This window comes from Diabrotica undecimpunctata, chromosome 5, assembly GCF_040954645.1.
Source record: "Diabrotica undecimpunctata isolate CICGRU chromosome 5, icDiaUnde3, whole genome shotgun sequence".
Lineage (NCBI taxonomy): Eukaryota > Metazoa > Arthropoda > Insecta > Coleoptera > Chrysomelidae > Diabrotica > Diabrotica undecimpunctata.
In genome coordinates this window covers 100,945,796-100,972,227 of record NC_092807.1, presented here as the reverse complement: position 1 = coordinate 100,972,227, position 26,432 = coordinate 100,945,796, and the positions used below count along the sequence as shown (strand labels likewise).

Genomic DNA, 26,432 nt, shown 5'->3' with positions numbered 1-26,432 from the left:
CTGCTTTAAATTGTCCAGTATTCTATCTATCATATTTTCTAAAGATGTGAAACAGTTTTATGCTTCTTCATTTGCGTTTTTTCTTTGGATAAAGTTTCTGACAACCTTTAAAAAACACTTTCCACATCTTGTCTAGAAGGACCTATACTATTAGGTGTGAATGATCAACCCTCTACAATGACACTTGTGAATCATAAATTGTAAATTTCCGACTAAGAATCATAAAGTGTAAGAAGTTTATTGCGGACGGCAGTTAAAAAGTGTATTTATTTATAATTACAGTCGGACCAAAACGTAAAAAAACACGTTTTTCAATCTTATTTTCTCTCGTTATAAGCAAATTTACCTCGCTATAGAGGGTTACAGTTCAATAGAAATTTCACGTTACATCTAATGTACCTCGTGATAAGCGAAAACTCGTAAAAACCGTGTTCGTTATAGAGGGAGTATACTGTACTAACAATCTTTCAGTTGGACTTTATAGAATCCAAGGAGGTATTCGACTTCTCAGCTTGGATCTATCTCGCTTTCCACCTTTCAGCCAGTCACTTCTAATTATTAAACTACTGGAACTTGCTTCTAAATTGACTACACAAAACTTTGACTGCTTCCCCACGATCACCATCACATAATAATCTTTACTCCAAACTTTCAAAACATTCATTCTCTTTTCCCATTCTAAACTAACTCTCCAACCAATCAGAAAATTTCTATATTCCGCCTCTTAATTGATATCAGAAAAACCAAGCATCACTTGTAAATAAACTCTTTGAAAATGATAACGGTTTTTTGTAACTTACTTTCTAAATATAATAACTAGTTACCTGGCGGCTTTTGGCATTTCCAGCGAAACAAAAAACAAAGGCTTTTAAAATATTAATAATCTACAAATACCGGGAAACAATTGTCTATTCACTTTAAAGTATTTACTAATGTTTTCCAGTCCTTTAGGGTAAAACCCATTATGGATAAATCCACTGCTTAAAACTACTTATAACAAATATTTACAAATCGATGTACAGGGCGTTGGAAAGTTATGTGCCGGCGTTATATAACAAAATCAAATTTTTATTCTATCTTTGATTGATAAACTGAATCATAACAATATATATATATATATATATATATATATATATATATATATATATATATATATATAAAATTGCTTGAGTGGAGACCACTGGCTGACAAGCGAAGCCGAGGAAGACCCCCAACGCGATGGACCGACGACCTCAAAAGAATCGTGACCAATTGGATAGCAGAGGCGCAGAACAGAAGCAGATGGAAAAGTCTAGAGGAGGCCTATGTTCAGCAATGGACAACTCACGGCTGATTGATGATGATGATGATGATGATGATGATGATGATATATATATATATATATATATATATATATATATATATATATATATATATATATATATATATATATATATATAATAACAAAAATAATATCCTGGGTTTAGATTCAGAACTGGGAACTAGATTTTAATATTCCATTAAAATCAACGTTTCGTCAGGTAATCATTGCCTTTGTCAAGATTCTAAAATGTATAAGAATTGAGAACAAGATGATATTGTAAAAAATATAGTTACCAACATGTAAAGCGAGATACTAAAGGAGGATTTAGAGGAATCTGTCATGAGTCACTTATATTTTAATGTACCCCATTCTTCTACCGCTATATTGATGACTTTATCTGTGGTATCGCAACAAATAAAATAAACGAAATTTTATATAATTTTAACAGTTATCATCCAAAATTAAAGTTTACCATAGAAATTGTACAAAATAATAAAATAAATTTTCTGGATGCCACTTTCCATCACATTAATAACACAAAACTATGTGGTTCACAAAAGAAACGTAGTATTCACGATATATTAACTATAAATAGCATTATCCATTCTCCCATAAGAAGAAAAAATGCCCTTATAAGTAATGCATATCCCTAACATCAAGACTAAAATAAAAACAAAAATTCCAAAACTTAAAAAAATCACATGTTGTTTACTAGATACCATATAGTAATTTTGCAGGTGTCTATATTGGACAAACTAGTCAACTTCTGTAATAAAGAATTCGTTCCCACAAATATGACAACAACAACAACATTGCGCCAAAGCATGAGAATGAGAGGAAGCATAAGTTTGACGTTAAAAGCATAAACATTTTAAATACCCAGAAAAACAAAAAGAAAAGGGAGGCATACGAATAAATGACAACGTAATTATTGACAAAAAGATTCAAAGAACCTAAATAAGATATATCTCAATCTGATTTAAATCTCAAAAGTTGTAACATATCTTCACTATTCCTTTTTCGACAAAAACACCCGCACCTGTAAACATAATCTATATATTAATGACAGTAAGCATTAGACATCAGATGTCAGTTTTTAGTCTGTGTTCATTCATTAATGTTAGTGTTCAGCAGTCAACAGTGCAAGAGCCGTCCCTGCACGGACCACAGGGCGCATGGATCGAACATTAGCGACAACGACGGCGCGTAGCTGTCAAGGAGAAATAAGACATTCTTTTTTGGTTTTGTTAATTTTAAGTTCTTATAAAATAATTATAATAAAGGTGTTAAAGTCAGAATAAATATTTTTTATACAAGGAATACAGTCCACAATACTTCTGAAGGCTCAGAAATAAAAAAATATTCATGGTCATTCGAACGGATTTTATCAACAAGCAACAAGTTAGTGTATTTTTTATCGGCAAGTGAAAAAGTTTATATGGCATGGTATGTGGTGAGTACACATTTTTTCATTCCTATAATACCTATCCTGGAATAAGAGAGATATTAATTTGTGTCACAAGGTTATTATAATTTCGGTTTGTTAGGATTTATTAATAGCAAGCTTTAAACTTTATTAATATTATACATAGTCGATGCAATGGATCAGTTAACAGTTTTAAAAAGAAAGCGTGGTATCTTTAAGGCACAAATTACAAAATTTGATTCATTTATAAGCAGTTTTACTCACGATAAAATAGTAGAATTACAAGTTAGGGTTGACAAATGCAAAGAATGGTGGAATGATTTTGATCAAATACAAAGTGAAATTGACTTATTAGACACATCAGAGGAACAATTACAAGAAAGGTTAGATTTTCAGGATGCATATTTTAAACTAATAGCCTCTGCAGAAATTATATTAAAGAATGAAGTTAATTTAAACGATACTATAGCAAACTCAGGTCACAATACTAGTTTAGATCCAAATAGCTTAAAAAATGTACGGTTACCACCACTGGAGGTTCCAACTTTTAATGGTTGTTATCAACATTGGTTAGAATTTAGAGATAGTTTTACTAGTATGGTCATAGAAAATTCTGATTTAAATGATGTTGACAAGCTTCACTATTTAAAAAGGGCTTTGATAGGGGATGCCCAGGATGAACTGGAGCAGCTAAAAACTACTAGCAAAAATTTTACTATTGCATGGCAACTTTTATCTGAAACATATGAAAAGAAAAAACTTATTGCACGTGGTCATATTGAAGCTATATATGAATATCCAAAAATAACTCAGGTAAATAGTTTAGAATTAAAGAAATTGTCAGGTTGTATAAAAAGAAATTTAAAGTCACTAGGTATGTTAGGTTATCCAGTTGAACATTGGGATGTTCTTTTACTTTGTACCATAGAGAAAAAGCTTGATTATTACACAAATAAGGAATGGCAAGAAAAGGGTCCAGTTAACGAATTTTCTACGATACAGGAATTCTTAGCATTTATAGATCATAAAGTACAACACTTACAAAATTCAGAAAGGGATAAACAAGATATAGAGCAAATATCAAAGGAAACAAAAAAAAGGGTGCAAAAAATGACATTATCAAAGTCATTCATTGCAACGTCCAAACAATGTGCACTTTGTAATTTACCGCACTATTTTTATTCATGTAAAAAATTTCATAATTTATCAGTGTCAGCTAGAAGACAAGAGGTAACAAAATCAAAAGCATGTTGGAACTGTCTAAAGGATGGACACTTAGTACAACATTGTACATGGGGAGGTTGTAAACTTTGTGGAAAACGACACAATACTCTTTTACATATGGATGGTAAATTTATAAACAATTCTCATTTACAAACAAATGCAACTCAACTCAACGGATCAAAGGTTGAATCACAAATTTGTGGTATATCTACCCAGAAAGAAACACACACACAGGGAAATGGCATATCTAATCAGGGAAAGGAAGTACATATTCAGGGACAAGGTGCATTCCATAATAATTCAATGGAAGGTACATCTCAATTAAACTTTTTGGGTCAGACAGGTTTTTTGGAATCACATTCGGGTGATATAGGTCAGACATGTTTTTTAGAATCACATTCGGGTGATATAGGTCAGGATTCAATTAATTTTTTAAATCATTCTAAGCAAGGTATATCATACAGATTAAAAACTGATATTTTACTTTCAACGGCCTTAGTATATATGCAAGACAAATATGGAATTTTGCATGAATGTAGAGTTTTATTGGACTCAGGTTCACAGTCAAATTTTATATCACGATCATTTTTTGAAAAATTACAATTACGGGCAGATAAGGTACACATTCCGGTTAAAGGTTTAGGTCAAGGTATAACAAACATTTCTCAGGCATTAAATGGGACACTTTTATCAAAGTTTAGCAATTATCAAACAAATGCATTTTTATTGGTAATTGATAAAATTTCTGACAATTTACCAACTTCGGATTTAAACTTGGATTTTATAAATATTCCTAAAAACATTGTACTTGCAGATGAAACATTTGGGGTTTCAAAACAAATTGATGTATTACTGGGAGCATCAGTTTTTTGGCAATTATTATGTGTGGGTCAGATAAAACTTGGCAAGGATCAACCAATTCTCCAAAAAACTAAGTTGGGATGGGTTATTTCAGGGCCAGTTAGTCAATCAATTAAGGTTAGCAACAATTCAGTGGTATGTAATTTTTCGTCTAATGTTTTGGAAAACCAAATTGAAAAATTTTGGTTAATAGAAGAATTTGGTGCAAAAAGGGTTATGTCCAAGGAGGACATTTATTGTCAAGAGTTGTTTGAAGCTAGCACGATTAAAAATGAAAACGGACATTTTGTTGTTAAATTACCAACAAGGTCAAACATTTCTGACTTAGGAGATTCTTATAGTAATGCACTAAAAAGATTTGAATTATTGGAAAATAAATTAAATAAAAATTTGGAAATGAAAATTAAATACCATGAGTTTATGCAGGAATATATCCAGTTGGGTCACATGTCAAAGGTTGAAGATAAAACTGACTTCAATTCAGAAACACTCAACTACTATCTTCCACATCATGGAGTTTTAAAAGAAACGTCTTTAACTACAAAATTAAGGGTAGTGTTTGATGGGTCAGCTAGAACTGACAGTGGTTTGTCATTAAATGATGTTCTAATGGTCGGACCAAAATTACAAGATGATTTAATGTGCATTCTTCTTCGTTTTCGAAAACATAATGTAGTTATAGCTTCAGACATCGAAAAGATGTATCGACAGGTTTTTGTTTGCAAAACTCAGCAAAAACTACAACAAATATTATGGAGGTTTTCGGATGAGCAACCAATTGAGACATACAAGCTGAAAACGCTAACATATGGGACCGCTCCAGCAGCATTTTTGGCTATAAGAAGCTTACAACAATTAGCTCATGAGAATCAATTGAACCTGCCTCTAGCTTCCCAGGTGATTTTAAAGGATTTTTATGTTGATGATTTGCTTACAGGAGGGAGTTCAATTGAAGAAGTAAAATCATTAAAGGATGAATTAAATAATATTTTGTGCACAGCAGGATTTTCACTTAGAAAATGGGTATCAAACAAACCTGAAATTTTTGATGAGGATATTCAAATAAAGGGAGACATTGAACATTATCTTGCAGATGATGTTACAACAAAAACATTAGGGCTTTATTGGAACTCAAAGATAGATTCGCTTCAATATAAAATCAATTTTTCTAATTACACAAAGGTTAGCAAAAGAACAGTTCTGTCTTTAGTTTCACAGATATTTGATCCTCTTGGACTAGTAGGGCCAGTTATAATTAAAGCTAAATTAATAATGCAATCACTATGGCAATTAAAATTAAATTGGGATGAGTCTTTACCTTTAGATTTACACACAGCTTGGAACCAGTTTAGGGAATCAATTGCAGATTTGGAGAAAACTCACATTAGCAGGCAAGTTTTGTGTTCTAATCCAATTAATAGACAATTACATTGTTTCAGTGACGCTTCAGAGTCTGCTTATGGAGCAGCACTCTACATTCGGTCACTGGATCAAGGTGGTTCTTGCTTAGTTCATTTATTATGTGCGAAATCAAGGGTAGCACCCTTAAAAACAATATCTTTGCCTAGATTGGAATTGTGTGGTGCTTTATTGGCTGCCAAATTGGCATCGGCGGTTATCGCAACAATAGGTGTTAGCTTTGATGAGGTACATTTTTGGTCTGATTCAATGATAACTCTTCATTGGATTTTGGGTGAACCATCACAATGGAAAACCTTCGTTGGAAATAGGGTGTCGGAAATACAAAGGCTTTCTAATGGATCATCATGTTGACTCGCATGATAACCCAGCCGACATAATTACGCGCGGATATGAACCAAAGTTATTAAACACTTCAAAATTGTGGTGGAATGGGCCACCATGGTTAGCTTCTCATAAATTGTCTTGGCCTACTAAGGCTTTGTCAAATTCACACATTTCTATCATACCTGACCAGAAGGTAATTCAAACATTTATATCAACTGTGCAATTTGCTGAAATTTGGAACCGATTTTCCAGCTTAGCTAAATTGCAGCGTGTTTTTGCATATATACTTCGGTTTGTCACCAATTGTAAATCATCTAATAATAAGACAACGGGTCCTTTTACTGTAGATGAAAAAGAAAGAAGTTTTTTCTGTTTGGTATATATGGCACAAAATGAAGTATTTCATCAGGAAATACAAACAATAAAAAAATCAAAACCAATACATAAATCGAGTAAAATCTTATCATTAAATCCTTTTCTTGATGATACAGGACTATTACGAGTTGGTGGACGTCTTCAAAAGTCAGAATTGTCTTTTGACCAGAAGCATCCAATCATACTCCCGAACGGTCATGTATTAACTAAACTTATAGTGATATCGTATCATCATAAATACTTGCATGCAGGTCCACAAGCATTGCTATCAATAATTCGTTTAAAATTTTGGTTATTATCTGGACGTAGCACGGTTAGGCACATTCTGCATAAATGTGTTACTTGCTTTCGTGTCAAACCTACATTGCTTGTACCTCTTATGGGAGATTTACCTAAATCTAGACTTCTGCCTACAAGGCCATTTTATAATTGTGGTGTAGATTATGGGGGTCCCTTTGAATTGAAAACAAGCTATTTACGGAATTGTAAAGTAGTTAAATGCTATATATGTATTTTTACATGTTTTACAACAAGGGCGACACATATTGAACTTGTATATGATTTAAGTACTAATTCATTCTTAAATTCATTTAAACGTTTCATTGCTAGAAGAGGTCTATGTAAAAATATGTATTCTGATAATGGAACTAACTTCGTTGGGGCAAATAATCATTTGCAGGAGTTATATTCATTTATGAATGATGCAACGGTAAAATCAAATTTTTTAGATTATTTTTCGGAACATAAGATTCATTGGCATTTTATTCCAGCTCACTCACCACATTTTGGTGGCATCTGGGAATCAACTGTAAAATCGGTAAAGTTTCATATACGAAGGGTAATGTGTAATAATAAATTTACATATGACGAAATGTATACTTTGTTGACGCAAATTGAGTCTCTCCTAAATTCCCGTCCTTTATTACCTCTGTCGGAAAGTCCAGAAGACCTTGGTGTACTCACCCCTGGACATTTTCTAATTGGAGCACCACTTGTAGCACTGCCACAAGAAGAGCTAACTGAAATAAATCCGAATAAGTTGAAACGGTATCATCACCTGACTCAGATAATTCAGAGTTTTTGGGTACGCTGGTCACGTGAGTACCTCTCTTCACTTCAGCAGCGAACCAAATGGAGAACAGCAGCTGACAACGTGAAAATTGGATCATTGGTTATTATTCAAGAGGATGGTCTTCCTCCTACTAAATGGGAATTGGGTAGAATATTGCAACTACATGCTGGGACAGATAATGTTGTGCGGGTTGTGACTGTGCGTACTTCTAAAGGTGAATTCAAAAGGCCTTGTGTAAAGTTAGCCGTCCTGCCAATGGATGAACAATAATGGTTATGGTTTACAAGAAGCGTTGTTTGAAAGGCATCACTTAAGCCTTTCAAGGGGGGCGGCATGTTCAGCAGTCAACAGTGCAAGAGCCGTCCCTGCACGGACCACAGGGCGCATGGATCGAACATTAGCGACAACGACGGCGCGTAGCTGTCAAGGAGAAATAAGACATTCTTTTTTGGTTTTGTTAATTTTAAGTTCTTATAAAATAATTATAATAAAGGTGTTAAAGTCAGAATAAATATTTTTTATACAAGGAATACAGTCCACAATACTTCTGAAGGCTCAGAAATAAAAAAATATTCAGTTAGTGTCTCGCTTACAATAAGCTCGCTTAGGTTTTACAATAACTTTGCAGTCTCAATTCTTGTACATTTTAGAATCTTGACAAAGGCAAGGATTACTAGCCAAAACGTTAGATTTTCGGTCAAAAGATGGAGAAAACAGACAAAGAAGTTGGCTACTTCATCTATTTATTTGAAGACGTTTCGCTCTCTAATTAAAAAGCATCATCAGTTCATCTAAAAAGAACAATATGAAAAACCAACATCTATAGAAAAGTCAATATAAAAGTGTTACCTCAAAAAGACATGTAGCAGTCAATGTTATAATATTTAAAGAAGCTTAAGATATTGGACATTAAATGGTTGTATAAACAATTCATTGAAACTAAATATAGTTTACATCTGTAAACACAGTTTGATACAAACATAGAACAGTAGAAGACCATGTGGTTATTGTACATGTAATTTAAAAAAGTATATAAAAAAGTATGTCCTTTTCTGGATGCTTTCTGTATATATATATATATATATATATATATATATATATATATATATATATATATATATATATATATATATATATATATACATAGAAAGCATCCAGAAAAGGACATACTTTTTTACATACTGTTTTAAATTACATGTACAATAACCACATGGTCTAAAATTAAAATAAATGAGTGAATTATTCATAACGGTTGCTTGATAAACAAAGCATTAAAAGCAAAATTATATATATATATATATATATATATATATATATATATATATATATATATATATATATATAGTAAACTCTTAAATATTGGGGAAATCTGCAAGAAATACTCTAATGTGTATCAATTGTTTCGCCGAACGTTTTCGCCAAAGAGAATTAATTTGGCTTCTTCAGGGCTGAAAGAGAATAAATTATAATTAGCTACCATATATTATCTATTAAAACATTATTGATCTTACCGTAACTTAGAATTGTAGAGTTAGAATATTAAAAAACTTTGCTAGTAACATAGTGGTGTTTTTTGTTACTATGTGCAAAAAAAGTTTTTTATAAGGATTGAAATGTATGGCAGCTATGAACTTGTCACGTAAAGGCTTACCCAAGGTTAATCGAAAAACCCAATGCAACTACATTTAAAAGGAGGTAATTCTTTGAATTGTCGGCAATAACTAAATTTTTGATTTTTAGATAGTTAAAAGTGAGGTTCTGTTTAAGCCAGAACGCAAGCGCTGACAACTTCATTAGTTCGTATGAATCTTTATGTCGTTAAGGTTCATTGGTAAAAAACGAATGAATTTAAATCCCAGTAAAGGGAAATATTATTTTGATTTTCTTTATTTAATTATATTATATTGTTCATGTATTATTGAATCTTATTGAGACGTATCTAAGAAAAGCAAGGGAATGTTATATATTTTTTTTTAATGAAAATTAATTATAAAGGTATGTTAGTTGTTAATGGATATATCAGTCAAGTTAGTTATCTGTGATATAGTATTGTTCTTGGTATCTGATTTAAGTAACAGGTGGTATATATCGTTTAGATTCTTGATGTCACTCTTAACATTAATGGAGAAATCGTTAAGGAAAATATAAGACATTTCAATGAACTCTCTTTTAGATTTATTGTTCTCACGGTGGAGATATATATATATATATATATATATATATATACAGTAAATCCTCTGTTAACCGAAATAATTGGGAGGGAGGCCGTTTCGGATAACAAGAATTTCGGTTAAAAATAACATTGTTTTTTATAATATTCTTGATCAAAGTATTGGTATTAATACTATGAGTTGATTTCGTAATGTTTTCTAATAAGTAAATCCAAAATAAAGTAACAAATTAAGGAAAATGAACAAGTTTAACATGCTTTTTTAAAGAAATCTGCTATTTTTTTGCGTTTTCGTTTGACAACGATGTTTCTCTCTCCCTCCATCGTTAATTTGCAGAACGTCATGAGTTTACCTCATTCGATTGTTCGACGAAACGTAAAGCAATCTGAAGAGGACAAAACTTTATGTAATGACAACAAAAATTAAGAATCTAGTCGTGTCCCTCACTAATTAGGCCTACTGTATAAAATCCTCTAAAGCATTGAAAATCTCGTCGACGGTCTTGTGCTGCCTGTTGCCTCTTGGGTCGTCATCTTCGTCATCTGATATGCTCAGGTTGTCTTGATAAAGAACCATATCAATGATGTTCTGGTCGATGAATTCACGTTCTGAGTCATCAGCTGCTAACCAGTCACGTATCTCTTCTTAGTTAATTTCGTCATGTCCCGGCAAATTTTTAATGAAAGGTTTAATTTCTTCTGTCGTTTTCCTACCATTTTCTTCTTCAGACTCGTCAATCAAAATCTTATCAAAAAGTTTGTTCCAGCATTTTTTCAAAGTTAAAGATTTGATCTTGGCCCACGACTCAGCTCACCAATAAAAATGTTTTATTGTTAAAGATTTGAGAATTTCGGGAACACTTTTGGATTAATTCGTCTCCTGTAATAACAGCTAAGAATGCTTCTCTATAATGTCTCTTGAATGTCTCTATGACTCCCTGGTCTAACGGCTGGATTAAGCTTGTGACATTCGGTGGCAAAAATCTGACAATTGTCACCATTTTGTAGATTTTGAGGGTGAGGGCGCATTGTCAACAAGCAACAATGCTTTGATGAAAAGGTTTTTTGATTTTAAAAAGGATTTTACACTTTGGTCGACATCCATGAACTTTTTTGGCTTCTATACCTTAAAATGCCTTTTCGGAAATATCTTTTAGAGCTCTTGGTTTTTGTGATTTCCCAACACACATAGACATCAATTGGTGAGTGAAATTAACGGAATTGTTTACGTTTTGCGACAAACATTTACTTTTTATTGACGAAATTATTGAAACTGTCAGCCGTTTCGCTTAAACGATGTTTCGGTTAAAAAGGTTTCGGTTAAGGGAGGTTTTACTGTATATATACATATTCACTTCTCCAAGAAATTAACGCACCACTTCAATAAATCAAATTTATTTGTAAACAGGCAAAGAATAAAAAATAAAACTTCACCAGATTTATTCTACATTTTATTAGTAATTATAACAATTTGTCTAATCATCAGAAAATGTTGAAGTACAGGAGAAAAAAAAAATCTTCTTCTTAAGAGAAGAGGAGAAAAAAAAAATAAAACGGAAAATTCTGAAAAAATAATGATAAGAAAAGTAAACTAAAATATGTAAAAAGTCTTAATAACGAGTGTTTCCACCTCTACTATATATAATAGCCTCACATCGTTGGCCCATACTAATTGCCGTATTTCATTTTGGTTTAGTTCTCTCCAAATCTGGATCAGCCCCTCTCCCACTTCCTGTAAGTTGTTTGGTTGGATCTGTGTCACTCTTAATCGCCTGCCAAGGATATCCCAGAGATTTTCAATCGGATTTAAATCCGGACTATGTGCTGGCCATTCCATAGTGTTAATTTCTACCTCTTCTAGATAATTTCCGACGATCTATGCAGCGTGAGGTCTGGCATTATCTTGCATTAGTAAGAAATTTTCAACGATATAAGAAGCGAATGGTACTACATGTTGCTCCAGGATCTGCAATATGTACCCTTCAGCTGTAACAGTTCCATTTTGTATGACCACTAGGTCCGTACGTGAGGTCAAAGAAATACCACCCCACACCATAACGGATCCTCCACCAAAAAATGTGGTGTGTGAGAAGTTATACTGAGCATATCGTTCGTTGGATCGTCGCAACACACGAATACGTCTGTCGTTATTGTACAAACCAAATCGGGATTTATCAGTAAATAGCACTCGTTCCCAGTCAACCTCTAACCAATTTACGTGTTCTCTGGCAAAATGTAGTCTCCCCCTTCGATGCTCTGCAGTTAATAGACGACCTCGGGCGGCAATCCTAGGTGTTAAGTTGTATTCCTCAAGTCGCTGGCGAACAGTTTCTTTATTAATTTATAGACTTCGATGTTACAAAACGTTGTCGAAGAGAAGAAATTCTTAAAAATCGATCTTGAATAGGGGTAGTTACCCGGTGTCGTCCTTGCCCTGGTTTGCGAGTATGATCCCCTGTTTCGAGGAATCTTTCTAACACCCATGAGACGGATGTGTGGGACACATTAAACCGACGACCAATTCTTTGGTAACTCCAACCTTCTTCCGACAGTATCACTGCTTGGGCACATTCATCTCGGGTTACATTACGTGATTGACGCTCCATAATAAATACAATTAACAATAATCAACAATTAAACAGTAGCCGAATAAAATTTGTGAACACTTGGAAATCAGTATATTTATAGAATTAGTACATTTTTTGCTTCTTTTTGTTTTGTTGCAAAAAAAACTATAGCGATAAAACACAGTCAATAAATATAGAGTGTACGAATAGCATATACAAGGGGCTTACAAAATATAACATTACAATGGAAATTTTTATTAACGCTAATATTTCAAAGTGGTGCGTTAATTTCTTGGAGAAGTATATATATATATATATATATATATATATATATATATATATATATATATATATATATATATATATATATATATATATATATATGTATATATATATATATATATATATATATATATATATATATATATATATATATATATATATATATATATATATATATATATATATATAATGTATCGGAATTCCAAAATTCAGTATAACGTATAACCCAAATGCCAATTTGTCTATTTAAAGTGAAACAATCAAAATTCAATCGACAATTTCACTACCGATCCTCTGGCCGGTAGTTAATCGCATATCTTATTCCACTGCATGATCTACACGTTTATAGTTTAGTCGAACGAGCAGGAAAAAGTCGTTTGAAACGCATTTGTGTTTTACAGCAGCAACAGCAACAGCAGCGCCGTATACATATAGATGCATTAATAAATCACTTTCAACGTGTTTTATTAATATGCATTGGTGGGTGGGGCCATTCTAATGCAATTAACTCTTTGAACACAAGCACTTGGAGCTCTCTATAGCAATGGTATAGGTGACTGACCCGCATATGTATGAACTTACTCACTTCTTATTTCCTAAGACAATTTTTGTAAAACGTCGATTGCAATTTTTAATAATTCGGAAATGTAGAATAGCGGCGGGCAGATAATTGAAAATAGGTACGGCGATTGTTTCGTAAAATTGTAAAATACGAAATATTATAATTTTTAATTAAATAATCATGTGTTCACTTTGTACCTATAAGGAATCTGACATGCGTTATAATTAGTTCTTGTTATGTAACTATGGAGTATTTTATTTGCCGTAATTTTTCGTCACCGAATCGAGCAAAATACAGTGTTTTTTACAGTCACTGTAACTACTATCTAACAATTTTATCGGTTCTTTATCGATAGAATAACAAAAGTTACACAAATTCGTCCACCATTTTTTCTGAATATTTTTATTAATTAACAATTTAATAGAAAAATGGCTGAATTTTAACGAGACAAGAAACGGTTAGTTTATTGAAAAACCTATAAAACAAACTGTGGTAAAAGGTGCATTTATTAATAAACATTAAAGGTAGAGGTAAAAAAATTAAAGTGGAATAAATTGATAATAACTTTTGCAAAAATTACTGGGCAACTTTCAATTTTACGTCAAAAGGAAGCTTTTGTGGTGGGCAATATTTGATACAAATTTCGAAAACAATTCATTTAATACTTTTTAAACAATTAAATTTGTTTCCCAAATTTTCGAAAAATAACAATTTTTTTATAACGCTATAAGACCGAAAATAATAACAGAAGGATTCCATGACCCTTAAATAAAAAAACAACAGTTGTTCTGTTAAATAGAACCGTAAAAATAATATAAAATTCTACTGTTGAACATAGGGCCTCCCGTAAATAATACCATCGCGTCCGGTCTTGAGTACTGTGAATCCAGTTGTACTGGATGAGCTTGATATTGGGCTATCTCGTTGAAGGACATCATCATTTACTATTAGCATCATGTCTATGTCGAGATGTATATGTATATGTATATGTCGAGAATATACAAATTGCCTTATCCATCAACCCCAAGAAGTTTTGGTCGTACGTAAATTCAAAAAATAAAAGTTCAAGAATTCCTGGTGTGATGAAATATAATGACATTACTACCTCCGACCCACAAAATATTGTGAATATGTTTGCAGAATTTTTCAAGAGTGTTTTTCTGTCATCAGATATTAATTTCAAGGCTAACTCTTCCTTAATCAACGCAGATTACTTAAATTTTTATCCTATTTTAGAGTCTGAGATAATTTTAGCTAGTAAGAAATTGAAAGACAAAATGACGTGTGGACCTGATAATATTCCATCCTTTTTGGTTAAGGATTGCATAGGTGCCTTAACTGTGCCACTATTAAAAATTTTTAATTTATGTCTTCTTAACAAGGAATATCCGAGTCTCTGGAAGGAGTCAAAAGTGTGCCCAATATTCAAAACTGGTGAAAAGGGTCAGGTAGAAAACTACAGACCAATTTCCATTATTTGCAATCTATCGAAAGTCTTTGAAATAGTTTTGTATAATCGTATTTACTCACGCACTCGTAATCAGCTGTCTCAATATCAACATGGTTTTGTCTCCAACCGGTCCACTGTGACAAACTTATTAATGGTCACACAATATATCTCAGCGGCCCTAGATAATAGAAGTCAAGTTGACGTCATATATACTGACTTTACGAAGGCGTTCGACAGAATTCACCACGGCGTATTACTTTCTAAATTGTGTCTCTTTGGTCTCTCTGAGGATGCCGTGACTTTTATGATGTCTTACTTGTCAAATAGAACGCAGTTTGTTGCTTATAATGGTTACAAATCGGAAAAGTACCTAGCTTCTTCAGGGGTTCCACAAGGTTCTAATCTAGGTCCATTATTGTTCTTGTTATTTATTAACGATCTGTGTGAATTAATTTCTGCACCATGTTTATGTTATGCCGATGATTTAAAGATTTATTCATTGATAAGTGACCTTAATGATTGTCATTTTTTGCAGAGTGAACTGAATCGTGTACATGAATGGTGTAATGCAAATCATTTGAATCTTAATGCCAATAAGTGCAAAGTAGTTAGTTACTCTAGGAAACAGTCTAATTTATACCATCCTTATATTATCAATGGCAATGAACTTGAACGTTTAAATAAAATTAAAGACCTTGGAGTTACATTTGATTATAAACTCACCTTTGTTGAACATGTAAATTTAAAGGTTAAAGAAGCACTTAAATCCTATGGATTCATAATTAGAAATAGTCGAAATCTCACTAATATTAAGGCAATTAAATTACTTTATTACACTTTTGTACGATGTAAACTGGAATATGCCTCTGTCATTTGGTCACCTTTTTATGATGTACATATCCAACTTATAGAGCAGGTGCAGCGTAAATTTTTAAAATTTTTGTCTTTCAAAATTAACGGCATATATCCCAAGAGGGGCATCAGCAATAGTGAGTTGTGTAGCGATTTGGACGTAGTATCATTAGAATCTAGACGAATTAATGCCTCCCTAATATTCCTGTACAAGCTACTACATAATCTCATTGACTGCCCTGATATTCTTCGACAAATAAATTTTAACGTTCCATCTTATCCAGTGAGAAATTCGATTACGTTCAGAAATACACAAGCTAGAACTAATCTTATGTTAAATTCTCCTCTATTTCTCATGTGCAACTATTATAATTCCTTAAGTGCTTACTGCGATATATTTCACTGCAGTTTAAAGCAGCTTACTAGGATGGCTGAGATCTACCTAGGTGATTGAGTAGTTTCTTTATGTTAAGGTAAAATACTCGAAAAATGTGTTAGTTAGTTAGTACTTATGAATTATTAATATATCATTTAATTTTAGTATTGTATTTTGTCCTATAAATGGATTCTGTTGGACAATAAACGCTATTATTATTATTATTATTATTATTATTATGTCTAGGTCTCCATTCTAAAATTTTCTTGGCCAATCTTCAGTTTCTGACTCTGACAACAGTTCCATTTCAGCTTTGTAATTCTTTTAATTGCATCCGTAACATAAGTTTTTCTCAAACTATTTGATTTGAACACTATCTCTGAGTTCACACACTGATCAAAGACCTTCCTTTTTAAGCATATAATATCTGGTCTAATATTTTGCCTAATTTCCCGTAAGCTTTTCCCCAAGTTTTGCAAAAATGATTGGGCAACTTTCAATTTTACGTCAAAAGGAAGCTTTTGTGGTGGGCAATATGTGATATAAATTTCGAAAACAATTCTTTAAATACTTTTTGAACAATTCAATTTGTTTCCCAAATTTTTGAAAAATAACAATTTTTTTATAACGCTATAAGACAGAAAATAATAACAGAAGGATTCCATGACACTTAAATAAAAAACAACAGTTGTTCTGTTCAATAGAACCGTAAAAATAATATAAAATTCTACTGTTGAACATAGGCCTCCCGTAAACAATACCATCGCGTCCGGTCTTGAGTACTGTGAATCCAGTTGTATTGGATGAGCTTGATGTCGGGCTATTTCGTTGGAGGATATCATTATTTATTATTAGCATCATATCTAGGTCTCCATTCTAAAATTTTTTTGGCCGATCTTCAATCTCTGACTCTGACAACAGTTTCATTTCAGCATTGTAATTCTTTTAACTGCATCCGTAACATAAGTTTTTCTCAAACTATTTGATTTGAACACTATCTCTGAGTTCACACACTGATCAAAGACCTTCCTTTTTAAGCAAATAATATCTGATCTAATATTTTCCCAAAGTTTCCCGTTTGCTACCCATGTCATTCATATTCTTCTGTTTAACTCTGTTGTTTGGGGGTCTCTTCCTAATTTAATCACTTAGCCCAGGTACTTGTAGGTATACACTTTTAAATACCACCGTGTCATCCGCGTATCTGATGTTATTGATACAATTTGATTTTGATATCATCAGATTCTGCTGCCTCTGTACGGATAGACGATGTTTAATTCCAGTAAAGATTGCTAATAGCTCTTAGATCACAGGTGTTTATTCCAATATTTGTTAATATGTCCATCAGCTTCTCGTGTTTTACTCCATCGAACGCTTTATGGTAATCAATAAAGCATGTATAAATATTGCGATTCACATCTCCACATCGTTGAAATAGCACTTGTATGCTAAAGAGAGCCTCTCTCGTACCCACTGAGTTCCGAAAATCAAACTGTGTTTAGGGATGGTATTGGTATTACTCCGTTTAAATATATGTCATTGAATATTTTTTGTTAGTCGTTGAGTACCGCCGGTGTTAAATGGCTTCAGCTTCGGAGTTCAGCATAGGTGTTGTCAGGTCCAGGAGCTTTGCCATCTTTTAGTTGGGATATTACTTTTTCTACTTCATCTGATGTGATTGGTAAGTTGTCATTACATATATAAGATCGTGGTTGTTCGGACCTATCATCATTAAAGAGTTCTTGTATGTATTTGGTCCACATGCATATTTCTTGATTTTTATCTGTGATGATGTTCCCCTGTTGATCCTGCTGTTTGCTAGTTGTGTTGGATTTTTAAAGACCAGCTGCTTGTTTTACTTTTTTTTATGCGTATTAAATGTATGTAGGTAGTTTACCAGAAAAAAAAAATAAAAATTCTTAAAAACGAACAAAATGGCTGACATTTGAAAAAATTGTTTAAAAACTTACCATCTTTTTGACATTTTTCAATCACAAAAATTTTATTATTATTTTTTTAGATTAATATAAGAATATTATTATAATAGGGCCTGCCTATTATGTAATAGGGCCTGCGTAGCTCAAGCGGTAGGATTCTTGCCTCGCAAGCCGGTGGTCCGGAGTTCGAATCCCACCGCCGGCAAGAACATCTAGACATTTTAAAAATGTCTATAGGCCCCAGGTCGACTCAGCCTGAATAAAAATGAGTACCTTGGGTAAAACCAGGGGTAATAATAGACGGTTGAAGCGTAGCACTGGCCATGTTACCTTCCTTGTATACCGTAGGCCCTAGATGTAGCAGACTACCCTGCTATACTCCCAATGCCGCGACAGCGGTATAAAAACGGGAGACTATTAATATAAGAATATTATTTAATTTCACATGTAGTACAAATTCAACTAAAATAATAAAACATCCTATGAGATGAAATGATAAAATTTAAATGTTATTTATCTAGTATCCAGGCATTTTTTGTAAAAGAAACAAACGAAGAAGATACAAACGAAATAAACAAACAAATTATTTAAAAGAAAAAAACTTACAAGTAAAAAATATTCTTTATTCAGTTAATGTGAACATAACTTCTTGCAGTTTATTATTAACTTCTTTATTATATAAAATGATTGTATTTATAGTTTAAACCATTATTTCTGACAGTGTAAAATTAACACAACCATTTTGAAGATGAACTGATTGAGATGAATGCATAATGCAATTTAAAAGTGTTAAATTTTTCGGTTATATCCGGAAGTTTCTCTGATCCTTGTTACTGTATTACTGTCATTTCTACCCCTGGAATTAGATCATCTCGGCTATATAACGTTCTTCAGAACTCTTTGATAGTTTTCAGGTCTTTTTGTTCATATATAACCTGTCATTATTTTGTAAATATGCCTTAACTTTTTTTTATAACTTTGCTTTTCTAACGGCTTTTGAAATTTTTTTTTAATTCCTTAGCTTGGCTACATTCGTTGTGTGCTTATCTTTCATTTCCCTTTCTTTGCGTTAGGTTTCTAATGTCTTCTGTGAGTTTTTTTTGTTTTTTTGTTTGTTTGCCTTGGAACTTCTTCTGTGCCTTCTTTAGGATGTCCACCAACGTTTCGTTAAAAGCTGTTCAATATTGGTTTCATCTTGCACATCTGTCTGTAAGTTACTTTCTATGCCTTATTGTATGCTCTTGTGTTAGTAATTGCAGTGCTTCTTTCCTTTTTTACATCCAAGACTGTCTTCGTTGTAACCATCTATGGTCACTTCCGGTTGAAAATTAATTTAATACAGTTATGTCTTGAACAGCGTCTTTTTTGTTAGTAATTTTATCTTTTAACTTTTATCTTTGTGGTGTATTCTGTAATTTTTGTGGCTTTTCATTTGGATGTTGACCAATATTAACTTATGATCGCTTCCTATTTCTGCCGATGTAGTGCCCTTACATCCAAACTTTGGAAAGAATAGCTCTCTATTTGAAATAATATAGTCAATAATAGATCTTTGTCATCTGGGATTTTCAAAGATATGCTCGTGTTTTTTTTGTTGTTGTGAGTGAAAAAAATATTATTACATAATACGCAATTTATTTGTACTGTAGAAGTCCGTCAGAAGATCACCGTTTTAATTTATTTGTCTGTTCTGTAAATTACTAAAGAGATTTCGATGTTAAAACGACATCTTTGACGTTTGCTAAAAGTGTTTTGCTTTTATCCTTTATGTTTATTTTCACCCAAATTTATAGATTTATACGGTTTATCTGTTTTGTTTCTTAACAAACGGCGGGACTTTCCTCAGTATCACTTCGCTTGTAGAATCCAGCTCCCCGGCGAACTTTTTTATTGCTATCTTGATCTAAACGCGTACACCCAAGAAGTAAAAATAAACACAAACAAGAGTGTATAAGTACATAAGCGCACGCTCCAGTTGTATACCTTTAACTTTTACAAAACACGACTTTTATTTCAGAACTTCCAGAAAACTTTTGCATTCCGCTAAAAGGAGTGGTAAGCGTTAAAAGGGCAGATCGTCGATCGAGTTGAATGAAGAGAGAAGCGCCCTTAAAAGTGCGGTCGGCGAACAAGAATGGGCGTTAAGTGAAAACTGAAACGTTGTTTTAACTGGTAAATTCTTTGGAGATTTCAAGATATTTAATCTTTAATTTCGTAAATGGTTCTTACCGACTAAATTAAAAATTATACGTTTTGAAATATTTTTAATAAACCGGAAAGGTCTTTTTTATTAACTTTCTGATTTACTGCAGGGTTGATACTCGCTGTTTCAGACGTCAACGAACATTAACTCCGCAAATTAGTTTTGATTAACGAAAAAAATAATTACTTGGTTCATTTTTTTCAGTCATTTGATTCACAATCAGAACTGATTTAAGATTCCCTAACCAAGAAATTGGTATTTTTATCACACTATAGAAATAACAGTTTCCCTTTATACCACTAGTGCAATTTAGCAATATTTTATGAAGCGAAGCTTCTATACTAGCGTTATATTACTTTTTTTCTATAGTAAAATTCTGAGGCGGGTGTCACGGAACTAGCACCACGAAAAGGCGTCGCTGGTAACGACACGAAAAATACTCTTGATCAATTGGTTTTTAGTCATCATATATTTATTCTAATTTAATTCAGTGTCATTAAAATTGTAATGCAGCAGTGCTCCAAATTTGCCGTGGATTTTCGATCACTGCCATGGGAAATATAAACGAATTGGAATTTTATTCGAAATTTGTAAGACCGTTAATATTCGCTTTACCAGACGCAAAAGATTAAGTCTTAGCTGCAGCATGGCTGAAAAAGATAAAGCTAGACGAACAGGCAGGTAAAAAACTTAAAACTGACTATATTAAGTTGTTGCAGCGGGGTAAACCAGCAGGGGTCTGTGTTACTTGTCCTGGCTCTGAAGGAGATCCTTGTAAGCCCTTAGAACCCACGCCAGATAAAAAGAAAAATTAAAATGATATTGGGAGACACCCCTTCGGTTAAGCCATTGGCTACTAAAATTCCACAACAAGAAGAAAATAAACATCCAATTTGAAGCTTAACATTAATGGAAGTCCTTAACGCACCAAGACCTACTGCAGCTACTGGCGCCAAAATTACGTTAGAGAAAGGAGCACAACAAAAATATAAACCGCTAGCGTATACGGATTAGGATTTGGAAGAAGAATACACTGAGATTGAAAGGGCCTTGCGAGATTTTGAACGTGGTGAAATTATCGAAGAGAGAAAGAAACGACGCAAGGCATGTTCATTTAATGATGATGAAGAAGATGACCACGAGGAAGTTCTTATCTTGACAAGCAGAGTGGGCATTTTGACTCCAGAGTCTATCGACTCTGGAGTCACCATTAGGAAATCCTCTGATCTGCCATGACAGGATCTTGTGGGATACCGTTCTGTGATGTGACAGATGGTTTGTGGTTGTCCGCGGCCACAGAGTGGGGATGGTCGTTTACCCCATTTGTACATCATGTAACCGCATCTGCCGTGTTGGGTTCTGATTCGGTTCAGCATAGTCCATGTGTTACATGGTAAGTCATAACCTGGTGGTTTTTGTGTGATGTAGGGTGAGCTGCTATTTTGTTGTTCCATCCATTCTCGAGTCCAAGTGGTCGTTAAGTTAAACTTATTTTTCACAGCAGCTTGTGCTGTTTTTATTGGCCGTTGTCTGGAGCGTAGACGGTTACTGTTGGCAGCATCTATATCTCGATTGATTGACAGGATCTCGTTACTAAGTATCTTTCTGTACTCACTAGTGAGGGAGTCTGTGCGCCGTAGTTTGGGTGGTGGAATGTGGCTCAGTACTGGGAGCCATTGCGTAGGGGTGGATTTTGATAAAGCTAGCAATCATTCTCATTGTATTGTTCAATTGGGTATCTACTTTGTGTATATATGGGCTGTTAAGCCAGGCTGAAGAGCAGTATTAAGCGGTTGAGAAGACAAGGCCCAGGACAGATGATCACAAGGTGGAAGCTGATGCTCCCCATATTGTGCCGCACAGCTTCTGGATGATGTTGTTTCTACATTTAACTTTTTCCGCTATTTTTGACAGATATTCTTTGAAAGATAGGGTTCTGTCAAGAGTAACCCAAGGAACTTTGGTGTTTTAGTGTAAGTAAGTGTGGTGTTTTCGAATTGGATGTTGAGTGTTTTTTTCGCAAACTTGTTATTTAGGTGGAAACTGGAAACCTCTGTTTTGGTAGCGTTTATTTGGAGCCTCGATTTATGGAAATACTTTTCCAATATGTGTACGGTCGCCATGAGGATTTCTTCTGTTTTTCCAAATGACTTACACCTTGTTGCAAGGACCCAGTCATCGGTGTAACCACACTTCCTTGATCTGGTTTCTGGTATACCAGCGATGTACAGGCTAAAGGGAAGAGGAGCTAGGACAGATCCCTGTGGCAGTCCATTCTTCAGTTTTCTTGGGGTGCTGATATCGGTTCCCATGACTACTTGAATCGTTCGGTCGGCTAGCATGCTGTTGATTATTCGAGCGGTGAATTTACATAAAATTGTACTTAGGAGCTTGTAAATCATGTCTTATCTCCAGACTGTATTACAGGCCGCTGTTAGGTCTATGAATGAGGCTGCAGTTTGAAGTTTTCTCTGGAACCCTGCCTCAATAAATATGGTAAGTAAAAGAACCTGATCTGTGCCGCTTTTTTTCGGTCGCAAACCTACCTGATCAACCGGTATTGATTCAAGTAGCTTTGGACTAATTCTGTTATAGATAAGTCGTTCTAGTAGCTTGAACGTCGCCAATAGTAAGTTTAGTTTTTAGACTGTTATCATTTGGTTTCCCTGATTTTAATATGGCAATGACCTTCGAGCGTTTGAGTTCCTGTGGTATGGTACCGGCCTACATAATGTCTGTGAAAAAGTGGGTCTTCCATTCTCTCGCGGGACTTTACCTGGATTTACATCCTTAAGAGCCATAGTGACTTCTTCGCAAGTGAAAAGGCGGTAGTATTCGGTTTCTATAGATTGAAATTTGACTATTGACTATATTTGACACATATGTATACACTTTTATTACACATAAATCAATTATCTCTAACGGAACTTTTCGTTACATTTTGCTTCGTACTGCTTGCGGTTATTTTCTAAATTTTTTGCTAACACTTTCGGATGTTCTTTAAGTTTCTCTGTATGTTTTTTTACGCACTTTTTGATATCATATTTGACGTATATTAGTCTGGCGCGGCGTGTTGATGATGGATGGTTTCATTGGTTATCAACCATGGAACTCCTAGTCTTGTTCTTAATATTTTGGATTGAAATCTTTGTATTATTTTAATATTGAAATATGCGGCGGTTCACCATAATTCTAGTCCATGAGTCCAAATTGGTTTCAGGACGGATTAATAGATTAATATTTTATTTTCAGTTGCTAGTTTTGATTTTCTACCTAACAAACAATATATGTTTCTCAACTTATGACCAAGTTGTTTTCGCTTGGTAAATATTATGCTTCTTCTAGTATAATCTTCTGTAAAAGTACATAGCCATATATTTGACTTCGTCACCTTGTGGGATTACTTTACCCTTTAAGTATACTGTCGGACATATTTCCCTACGTGTGGTAAATGTAAGATGTAGTGATTTGCTTTCATTTATTTTGACTCTTCATTTTGTTATCCATTGTTTTATTCGATTCTAATTATTTTGTAGGATTTCTGAGGCTATTTTGAGATTTTTGTTAGATTATAGTATTGCTGTATCATTTGCAAATGTGGGTGTGGTAATGTTTGTATCTGTTTATAGGCCAGCAGTGAATATAAGGTATAATATGGGTCCTAGAACGCTTCCTTGGGATACTCCAGAGAGAATTTGTTGTATTTTTGTGTCTTCATTCTTACTTGTTGGTGAAATTGGACTCTAAGATTATATGGTAAGTTGTTGGTAAATTCTGTTTTAGTTTACATAATAGACCTTTATGCCATACTTTATCAAATGCTTGGCTTATATCCAGGAATACCGCTCACAAGTACCGAGCAGTACAGATAAGTCTTCATTAATTCTCTATAGAACTCCATGTACTTGTTGCATTTCTGAATATTGTTTTATAAACCCAAATTGTGGGGATATTAGTTTTTTGTTTTCTAGTATAGGCATTAGCCTAGTAATCCTCAGCTTTTCAAAAACTTTAAAACCACTGGAAAAAGATTAATAGGAAGGTAAGATTGTATATTTTCTAATGATGAGGATAATGATATATACAAGTTAGCAAAGAGGGAAGCAAAGCGCGGTGTAGCTACTGCTAAGGAAGTACGTCTGTACAGCTATATAAAGAGTTGTAAACACACGAGGGGACGAAAAGATTATACAGCATTGCTTAAGCAAGGGAAAAGTTATTAAAGGACTTGACCTTGACTTGACGATGTTAAAATAAACCATAATTGGTGGGTGTACTTTAGAAAGTTGCTAAATGAAGAACACTAGAGGAGAGTCAGAGGATGAGGTATCCCAAATGAGAATGTAATACCGGGGATAGCGAGAGATGAAGTTGTCGAGGCGTTAAATAGGATAAAGAATAGTAAGGCAGTAGGACCTGATAAATACCTGAGGAGGTTTGAAAGGCTCTAGGTTAGGAGAGAAAGGAGTGGATATTTTGTGGCAAATCATGAGTAGGATGTAGGAGGAAGAAATGATGCCCCATGAGTGGAGAGAGAGTGTGATTGTATCATTATATAAAGACAAAGGGGACATTTAGGACTGTAAGAACTATACAGAGATAAAATTAATGTCGCATAAAATAAAAAATTGGGAGAGAACTGTAGAGCAAATGTTAAGTAGACATTGTTGTCAGAAATGAGAATAGAACGAGATTAGAACAAAATGTAATGTACAAGGTATAAACGAGTGGATACTAAATGAAGAAAGTCGTTAAAATAGCAAGATACAAATCATTAAGTGGTAAAAGAAGTATCAGCCGACCGCGCAAGAGATGGAGTGACAATCTTCCATAGAAGCAAAGTTGCTTGTACAGGGTGGTCCTTAAGTAATTATACAAACAGAAACCGTAGATTCTGCACTTTAAAATATTACGATTTAAGCCAACTTGCTTTAATAAAATGTTAATATTAAGAAAGATACAGGGTGTTAAAGTGGAAATTTAAAATTTTTCGCTATAACTTTTACGTTTGTAAATATTTTGGACAAAAATCTACAGTTGGATGCTTTTGAGTAGGATAAATTAATTTTATACTTACTTTAATGTAACTAATAGAGGGCGCCTTTTGCTCTTTAAGTTAGCTCTATTTGTGTTAAAAAATGTTAAAGATACGTTATTTTTACAAAGAAAAGGTATACTTGTTAGTAACCTGAAAATTCAACCGTTTTCGAGATAAATGCATTTTATAAGTCAGCTGCACAATAATTCTTAGTTTGATATTTGTGCGGTAAAGCACTGAATACCTGTAGATAAGCATAATTCATAGTTTATTTTTATTAAAACAACTTAAAGATGATAATGTAACAAAATGCTTTGTTATGGGTGCTAAATGTCTTATTGGAGAAAAGATATTTCATCTTCTTCTTTAGGTGCCGTGTCCGTATTCAGACGTTGGCCGTTATCATGTTTACAATTTCCCTTTGCTATCGCTTCTTAAGTTTCTATAATGGAGTTGTATTACTTTTTCTCTATTGTAAAATGCTAAAAACCCAAAATATGTGGTTTATGCAAGATGGTACACCACCACATTCTAGAGAGAAGACAGTTAGAACATACTTAAATACAATTTTTCTGAAGGTTGTATTGGTCGTGGTAGTCATATTCCTTTGCAATGTGGTAAGATATTGATATAATTATTTAATTCATAAAAAATCCGAAAAGTATACTTATTTTTTATTACGTAAATTGTTTACCCATTTTTATTAGGACAAATAGAAACTAGAGCACACGTATTGAATAACACATATTATGTGTCCTGTTTCATAATACTTTTGCTACAAATCTAACCTGACAGACTCAGCATTTTTACAAAAACATCATCGTTGTCCTAATAACCGATATTTTTATAAATATAGTAAACACACAGGCAATTAAGTTCAGCATAATATTAGTTCGGTAGTAAATCATAATAGTCCATTTGTTCGAGATGTAATTATAATTACTCGTAAGCTGTAACGTAATCATATAAATAAGTAATGTCATCGATA

The 26,432-nt window shown here is 33.4% G+C and overlaps 2 protein-coding genes across 5 annotated transcripts in view; both read left to right on the top strand.

Annotated features, from left to right (window-relative positions):
• Positions 1-26,432, top strand: part of pdm3 (POU-domain protein pdm3) — a 445,430-nt gene that overhangs the window by 29,626 nt on the left and 389,372 nt on the right. The window lies entirely within an intron of this gene.
• LOC140442390 (uncharacterized) lies at positions 2,904-6,587 on the top strand. The gene is made up of 2 exons (XM_072533463.1): positions 2,904-4,949; positions 5,241-6,587. The coding sequence occupies exons 1-2, from the start codon at positions 2,904-2,906 to the stop codon at positions 6,585-6,587; spliced, it is 3,393 nt and encodes a 1,130-aa protein (XP_072389564.1).

What these genes read in the sequence shown, in the direction of transcription:
- LOC140442390 (XM_072533463.1), top strand. Translation starts at nt 2,904, where the DNA reads ATGGATCAGTTAACAGTTTTAAAAAGAAAGCGTGGTATCTTTAAGGCA. An exon ending in AGGTTAGCAACAATTCAGTG is followed by an intron (nt 4,950 to 5,240) that starts GTATGTAATTTT and finishes GAGTTTATGCAG; the next exon opens with GAATATATCCAGTTGGGTCA.